Here is an 8,694-nt window from a genome sequence, read left to right as displayed (position 1 = left end):
GGGTCCCGAACTGTGCGTCTAAGGCGGATGGTAACAGGAGGCAGGGACACAATGTTTTACCCAGGTTCGGGCCCTCTTGATGGAGGTAAAACCCTACGTCCTGCTTGATTAATATTGATGATATGGGTAGTACAAGAGTAGATCTACCACGAGATCAGAGAGGCTAAACCCTAGAAGCTAGCCTATGGTATGATTGTATGTTGTCCTACAGACTAAAACCCTCTGGTTTATATAGACACCGAAGAAGTTAGGGTTACACAAGGTCGGTTACAAAAGAGGAGATACACATATCCGTATTGCCTAGCTTACCTACCATGCCAAGTAGAGTCCCATCCGGACACGAGACGAAGTCTTCAATCTTGTATCTTCATAGTCTAACAGTTCGGCCAATGGATGTAGTCCGACTGTCCGGAGACCCCCTAATCCAGGACTCCCTCAACGGCCTTAGCAGCAGGGATCCTGAAGAGCGACCGTTAGGAAGGGAAGCAACACTCGAGGAATTACAAAGATAAGGTACTTACTCATCTATGGCGATGTACTTCCTCTGTTTCAGCGGTCAGAAGGGGCCGCTGATGCATCTTGGGGACCCATTCCTTTTGTGGAGCGCATCAAAGTCTACACGAAGACGGCTGAAGCGTTGGACGTGGCGACCAGCGCAGGGCGCGACTGATGAAGCGCCCGAGGAGGCGACCTCAGGAGCGCCAAGCTGGGGAGAGCCATCGGGTTCCGCCTCGTGATGACCTACTGAGGCCTCGGGAGCTTCGGCCTTAGGAGCAGAAGATTGCGTCGCCCCCTCAACCGCCACCTCAAAGCGAGAGTCACGGGCTCCGGGAGATGGCGCCTCAGAAGCCACGGGTGGCATCGACATCTCGGCACCCGCGCCTCCGGCCTCCAGTGGTGCTTGCCCCCTGCGTCCACTCTTGGGGCAAGTTCAGCGCCGGCGACAAGGAGGGGAACCACGGTGACGGGGTTCTTGCAGGACCCCTCAAGGCCGACTGGACGCAACCCCCGTTTGTCAAAAGGGGGCATCTGCCCCGCGAACTCCACCCTGTTTGAGCAGTAGTACAAGAGACAGCCCTCTAGTGGCATATCGGCTGGCGAGGGGTCACCCCCAGGACCTCGAGCACCATTCTTCGTGCCTCGAGCGGAAGCCCTAACTCCTGAAGCCTCATGCGATCCTGGCTGATAGACAGGGCCCACATCGGCTGGGAATGGCGCTAGAGTGGGGCGACACGGCGTCGGAGGAACTCCTTCATCACCATTGGCGCAGTCAAGCCAAGCTTCTCGTGAACCTAGCCGGAGCTGGGGACGGCGGCCGCCGACGGAGGAAAGAGCAAAGGGTTGAGCACTCCGACATCCGCATACACCCACCGCGTCCGGAACCCGCTCGCAGACGGCGGGAGTTCAAACTCAATCCTCGAGCCGGCCGTCGCTGCCATGACCTGGAAGCTCAGGCACCCCGAGCATTGTCGGGGGTCGGTCAGGTGCAGCAAGAAGAAATGGCATAGAAGGGCCACGGGGGGTGATGCCCACCATGGCCTCACATACAAAGGCAAAGATGGCAAGAAGAGCGACAGATTGGTGATCTAGGTGCAGCATATGAATCTGGTAATGGGAAAGCACGACGTTGAAGAAGGCGGAGAAGGGAGGGACCAGGCCGGCCCACAGGGCGTCGATGAAGAATTGGACCTCGATGGCTGTTCTATCGACAGAAGCTTGGGACGCAGGCCATGCCACCATCCCTCCCCATTCGTTGAAGCTGGTGGTCAGCGCAGGGCGGCCCTTGTCCATGGCCTCCCGATTGAGCGACTGCGATCGACCGATGGCGGGCTTGACGGCAGGAGGCGGGCTGGCTGAGGACAGGGGCTTCTTCCCTTTCTCTATTCGGTTCAGTGCCATGGTGATGGAGAGGACTGAGCTCAGGTCGGATGGGGAGAGGAAACTGAGGTTCGAAGAAGCGGAGGAGTCGGGGAGTGCGTTGCCAGCAATGAGGAAATAACTGTGTAGGACGCAGTGGCCGCCTAGTCAGGCGGATATCAAGGCTGCGTGGGGAAGCGGAGACGCGCATGTCCAATCAGTTGCCACGCGCCAACCGAGGCCGCAGGCTATAGGGGCCCGCGACGCTCTGCACTTTCCCTTTGGCTTCCCCTCGAAGCCAAGTCCGAGCGCGCCTTGGGCCCGGGGGCTACTGTTGGCGTTCTGGGAACGGGGGTCCCTAGACTTGCCTACTTGCGGCCCGAGGCATGGCTCCACCAGCGGCCCTGTACGATTCATCTTCACCCGCAAACACTCAAGACCCTCGCAAGGGGTCAAGCCTCGTGAGGCGGATGACACAAGACCTCCTCGGGGGTAGCTTCACCAGGCTGGCTCGCGAGGGGCGGAGAGATCAAGGCAAGGGACACCTTGCGAGGTTTCTGTGACGCAAGCCATGACGACTAGAGCCAGGCGGGCGCCAGCGCGCGCAATGTCCTCGTTTCCTCTTTGGTGCTAAAGGGGCAAGCGCAGGCGAGGAGTCCCGGGGCATCAGGCAAAGGTTTCCATATCGGTGCAACGAGACCAAGGCCAGCAGGACGGCAGGACGGAGGTCACCGTGGAGCTAAAGATGGCGTCACCACCAGAGCCTTTGGCAGGCGAAGACTACTTTTTTCAGGATAACTTGTACTAGTTGTCTCCCTTCGAATTTGACCGTTGTTGGATCCCTTCCCGCTCAATATTTGGGGAGAGGACCAGGGCCTCTATAAATAGGACTAGCCATCACCATAGAGGGATGGATCCAGATCATCCTCAACCACTCAAGCTCACCAAGCACAAGAACACCTCTCCTCAGGAGGCTGTTCTTACCTTGTAACTGTTCATCCTCAGCCCAAGAGGCAATCCACCACACCACATTGGAGTAGGGTATTACACCACATCGGTGGCCCGAACCAGTATAAATCTTGTGTCCTCTTGTTCTTCGGGTTCATCGAGCTAGGCCGGGAGATCATGACGTGCGCGAGCTAGAGGGAGGAGAGATCTTCGTGCGCACCCAGTGTTCGAACCTCAAGGGTTTTGCCGGAACCCAAAATCTGACATGATCAGACATGGTTTAGTTGATATGGATCACGTGATCATTTAGAGGACTAGAGGGATGTCTATGTAAGTGGGAGTTCTTAAGTAATATGATTAATTGAACTTTAATTCAACATGAACTTAGTCCTGATAGTATTTGCAAATTATGGTGTAGATCAATAGCTCGCATTATAGCTCCCCGTTTATTTTTGATATGTTCCTAGAGAAAAACAAAGTTGAAAGATGATAGTAGCAATGGTGCGGACTGGATCCATGATCTGAGGATTATCCTCATTGCTGAATAGAAGAATTATGTCCTTGATGCACCGCTAGGTGACGAACCTTTTGCAAGAGCATATGCAGACGTTATGAATGTTTGGCAAGTTCGGTATGATGACTACTTGATAGTTTAGTGCACCATGCTTTACGGCTTAGAACCGGGACTTTAAAAACGTTTTGAACGCCATGGAGCATATGAGATGTTCCAAGAGCTGAAATTGGTATTTCAGACTCATGCCCGTGTTAATAGGTATGAGACCTCCGACAAGTACTTTGCCTACAATATCGAGGAGAATAGCTCAGCTAGTGAGCATGTGCTTAGAATGTCTGAGTACTACAATCACTTGAATCAAGTGGGAGTTAATCTTCTAGATAACATAGTGATTGACAGAGTTCTCTAGTCACTATCACCAAGTTACTAGAACTTTGTGATGAACTATAATATGCAAGGGATAACGGAAACGATTCCCAAGCTCTTCGCAATGCTGAAATTGGCGAAGGTAGAAATCAAGAAAAAGCTTCAAGTGTTGATTGTTGACAAGGCCAGTAGTTTCAAGTAAAAGGGTAAGGGAAAAAGGGAACTTCAAGAAGAATGACAAGCAAGTTGCCACTCCCGTGAAGAAGCCCAAAGCTAGACCTAAGCCTGAAACTGAGTGCTTCTACTACAAAGGGAATGGTCACTAGAAGCGGAACTACCCCAAATACTTGGCGGATAAGAAGGATGGCAAATGAACAAAAGTATATTTGATATACATGTTATTGATGTGTACTTTACTAGTGTTCATAGTAACCCCAGGGTACTTGATACCGGTTCAGTTGCTCAGATTAGTAACCCAAAACAGGAGTTGCAAAATGAGTAGAGACTAGTTAAGGGCAAGTTGACGATGTGTGTTGGAAATGATTCCAAGGTTGATAATATCACCATCGCACACTCCTTTTACCTCCGGGATTAGTGTTGAACCTAAAATAAATGTTATTTGGTGTTTGCGTTGAGCATGAATATGATTGGATCATGTTTATTGCAATGCGGTTATTCATTTAAGTCAAAGAATAATTGTTATTCTGTTTACATGAATAAAACCTTCTATGGTCATACACTTAATATAAATGGTTTATTGAATCTCGACCATAGTGATACACATATTCATAATATTGATGCCAAAAGATGCAAAGTTGATAATAATAGTTCAACATACTTGTAGCACTGTCATTTAGGTCATATTGGTGTAAAGCGCATGAAGAACTCCATGCGGATGGACTTTTGGAATCACTTGATTATGAATCATTTCATGCTTGCGAACCATGCCTCATGGGCAAGATGACTAAGACTCCGTTCTCCGGAACAATGGAACGATCCACTGACTTATTGGAAATAATACATACCGATGTATGCGGTCCGATAAGTGTTGAGGCTCGTGGCGGGTATCGTTATTTTCTGACCTTCACAGATGATTTGAGCAGATATGGGTATATCTACTTAATGAAACACAAGTCTTAAATGTTTGAAAAGTTCAAAGAATTTCAGAGTGAAGTGGAGAATCATCTATGATGCCCCGAGACCGGCGCTCCAGATGCCTTCCATGGATTCCGAGTTTCGTCGTGTGATTTGTTGGTTTGTTGTGTTCATCATTGCATCATGTGCATTGCATCATGTCTTCTTGCACCCCTTTTTAGAAACTCAACTAAATAAATTGTATGGGTCTTCGATCCATTTAAATCGAGGGAAATTCACATGGTGAAATTCTCTTTAAAACATATCCTCCCAATATATTAGGGAGCTATAATAAATACCCCCTTGTTTAGGAATTAACCATAACACACTTGCAGATGAATCCCATGCATTTGTATCTAAATCCTTGACCTCAACTTTGCCCATAAATTCTTTCATCACTTTCCAGAGCTCCACCAAAAATCTCAACATTTTGGCCACTCCTAAACCGTGTCCTTCAAACCATTTGAATTAAATTCAAATGAGTTTGAATTTAAATCTTGCAATCATGGACATTCCTATTTTCTCGCAACAAGCACATTTTTGTGAGTTCGGGAAAATTATCCCCGTGCCCAAACCCTTTCTCTAACCTTTTCATTTCTTCCCTTTTTTCTGTTTTTTTAGGGGTTCCGTTTTTTCTGTTATGAAAAGAGTAAGAGAGAGAGAAGAAAGCCCATCAGCCAGCTGGGCCTCCCAACTACTGCACCTAGGCCCATTTGCCCCTAGGCCCACCTAATTCTAACCCTAGCCGCCGGGAGCCAGCGTTCCCTTCTCTCGCTCGATCCCATCTCCTCCCTCGCGCCATCACCACACACAGGAGAGAGAGGCGCGCCGACCCCCTCTGCCCGATCCCCACTCCTCCCTCACCCCTCGACCCCCTCCGGTGCGCCTCCTCCTTCCCCAACACCGACCACGCACATCGCCCGATCCCGCGCGCAGGCCTCCAGCTCCGTCGCTGCTCTGCCGCGGCTGTGCCGTAGCGTCGTCCTCCGACGCCGGCGAGCACAGGCCGCCGTCCACCTCCGAACGCCTACTCACGCGGGCGCGGCTAGGCCTCCCCTTCCCCGAGCCTTCCGTGCACCTCCACCTCCTTGCCGGAGCAGCAGCAGCAGCTGGCAACCACCGACAAGGGCGACCACCCAGGTCCATGCCATCCCTGCCTTGCCTCGTCCCTCTCCCTTCCCTGTTTTTCCTTCCTCAGCTCATATATCCCTTTCCCTCTTTCTCTAACAGGAGCCCCGACACCGATGCCATGGCCGTGCCGCTGCTGTCGAGATCCCTCACCCTGGACTTATCCATTTTTGGCGTGCGCTCGCGCCGCCGGCATCAGCGTCGCCGGAGGTCCTCGTCGGCTCCCCATGTCGTCCCTCCAAGGCCCGCAACCGTTTTGGCCTACTTCGCCTCGGCCTCGACCGAGGACGAGCAGTGCTGCTGCCTGCTCGATTCGCATGCACGCGTGCCTTCCACGTTGACCGGGTCTCCGCGCGTGCCCAGCCGGCCATGCCAGGCCCAGCCGCTGGCCTGACACGACCCCTTTCTTGTCCGCCAAGATCGCCGGCAAAAACGACAAATTTAATCTATGAATGAAAAGAATTCACAAAATGAACTGTTGACGGAAAAATTTCACCCGACTGACCCTGTTGTATAGCGCCTGACAGACAGGCGTCACACTACACTATGCAGCGCCTGACTGACAGGCATTACACGCCTGGCCAGCGTCGCGCTTCGAACTGCTTAAAAATTGCTAAGTTAGTGTGCAACGCCTAACAGCTAGGCGCTACGCTGTACAGTGTAGCGCCTACAGCTTAGGCGCTGCACTAGTGGGCTTTGGAATGGAATCTCGTGTCTCGTTAGAGCCAGTGTTAGTCGGTCATAGTAGTTGCATCTTCTTGGACTAAAGTCAGCTCGCAAGCAGACGCCCTTCCCACACTTCCAAATATTCACCTGCCTACTGTACAACTCGTGACATACTGCACTTGCAGCTTGATGCGATCTTGCTGCGGTGGTGCCGATCGATCGCTTTGGATTTCGGAAGATTTGGCAAATGTTTAACCCAGCACGTTGCACCTGGATGACTGACTCACTGACATTGCATGTTCCTGACACTTTCAGGAGCTAGCGCTTTCAGTTCAGGATTTTTACCATATGAACCCATGAATCCATCTCAAAATCAACGTGGGGTGGGATCGGTTGCTTTTTTGACTGGCTAGCTAAATCACAGCGCATCTAAAGGTCCTGTGTTTTTTGCAAAGAAAGAATTAGTGCGTGCATGTGTACGCACGTCTCTAAACCATACAATCAGCTGGAAGAGAATACAAAAAATGATTAATTCTAAAAAAAAGTGAAACAAGAAAGATTAAGACGTAATTTTCTTTTTAGCGTTCTACAGACCAAAGAGAGCTTCTTTCACCGTAGCGCAGCCTAGGAGAGACACGACACGACAGTGCTTGTACCTGCCCTGCTAATTCAGATTTATTGTGGTTGACACGACAGTAATCTCTATGCATAGTGCAGCCCAGTTTTATATGCATTTAGACAGTGCTCAAATATTTTGAACATGGGGTAGCTAGCTGATCCCTGACAGACCCCTCCTTCCATGGTACATAATCTAAGTGAGACAAACCCTTGATTGTGCAACGCCTAAGCCTTAGGCGCTACACTGTGTAGTGTAGCGCCTAACTCTCAGGCGTTGCACACTGACTTAGCAATTTTTAGATAGTTTGAAACGCGACGCTGGTCAAGTGTGTAGCGCCTGTCGGTCAGGCGTTGCACAGTGTAGTGTGACGCCTGATTGTCGGGCGCTACACAAAAGGGTCAGCCGGATGAAATTTTTTCGTCAACAGTTTACTTTGCGGATTCTTTTTGTTCACAGGTCAAATTTGTCGTTTTTGCCAGATCGCCTTGTGCTGCCTTGTTTTGGTTCGCCGAGTAGGATCGACTATGTTTTGATGTCGCGACTGAAACCATCAAGTACTCGAGACACAATGGCACCTAGTACCAATACAAATGAGAACGACTACCATTGAAGTGTACGACTACACGACGCCCGCCAAGTTCGACGACGCTCGCCACCCGAACGACTGCGACCAACGCGTACCTCTCTGCCGCCGTGGGTTTCGTCAAGTTCAACAGTGACCCCCGAAGTCCTCGGACGCGTCAAGTTTCCCTCTTCGTCACCGTGTGTTTTCTTCGTCCAAGTACAACGACGGCCCGAACGTCTACGAACTATGTACGACTACCGTCACGTGGATCCGACAAGACCCGTGTACCACTACTTCCACTGCGAACTCGAACCGCTTCAAAAATGCACCTTTGGAAGGTATAACCGCCGAGTCGACCCGTGGACGAATGCATCTGATGTACGAGTTGCTCACGTCTGCACCGTGCCCGACTTGTTCATCGCACATTGTCACTCATTTCCTTGCCACCGTCGTTGGGAACCCGGTATCCGGGATCACCCCATCATCCTTGCTTGACACGCTCCTGCCACACTTGTTCTTTTGCACCGACATTTCCATGAATTGCCAGATCATCAGAATGTTTCCGTTGCACCATTCCCATTATCGTCTCCGTGGCACCCTTTCATTCCGTCATGGTGACAAATGCTCTTATCTATGCTCATGTCAATGTTTTCATATAACTTGCATATGTCATCCACATCATGGTAACAACATTAAAATGTTTAAAACTGTTGTTTGCATTAAATTGCTATATGCACATGAGGTTTTACCGGAATTGTTGTTTGATATTTCCGGCCTCATTTAAACTTGCCTAAATAGTTAGGTTAATTTTTCTTAACCTCTTGCCATGTTTAACAACACTTAATATTGTTGGGTACATAAACGAGAGTTAACTTAATAATTAAATGTGGTGTTCCT

The 8,694-nt window shown here is 50.2% G+C and overlaps 1 protein-coding gene across 1 annotated transcript; it reads left to right on the top strand.

Moving 5' to 3' along the window:
• Positions 1–1,693: 1,693 nt before the first annotated feature.
• Positions 1,694–6,496, top strand: LOC123191636 (serine/arginine repetitive matrix protein 1-like). The gene is made up of 4 exons (XM_044604298.1): positions 1,694–1,947; positions 5,441–5,468; positions 5,565–5,959; positions 6,050–6,496. The coding sequence occupies exons 1-4, from the start codon at positions 1,694–1,696 to the stop codon at positions 6,339–6,341; spliced, it is 969 nt and encodes a 322-aa protein (XP_044460233.1). The 3' UTR covers positions 6,342–6,496.
• The last annotated feature ends 2,198 nt before the right edge of the window (positions 6,497–8,694 follow it).

Source organism: Triticum aestivum, chromosome 2A, assembly GCF_018294505.1.
Source record: "Triticum aestivum cultivar Chinese Spring chromosome 2A, IWGSC CS RefSeq v2.1, whole genome shotgun sequence".
Taxonomy (NCBI): Eukaryota; Viridiplantae; Streptophyta; class Magnoliopsida; order Poales; family Poaceae; genus Triticum; species Triticum aestivum.
Note: the sequence above shows the minus strand (reverse complement) of the source record. Positions and strands in the feature narration are given on the sequence as shown.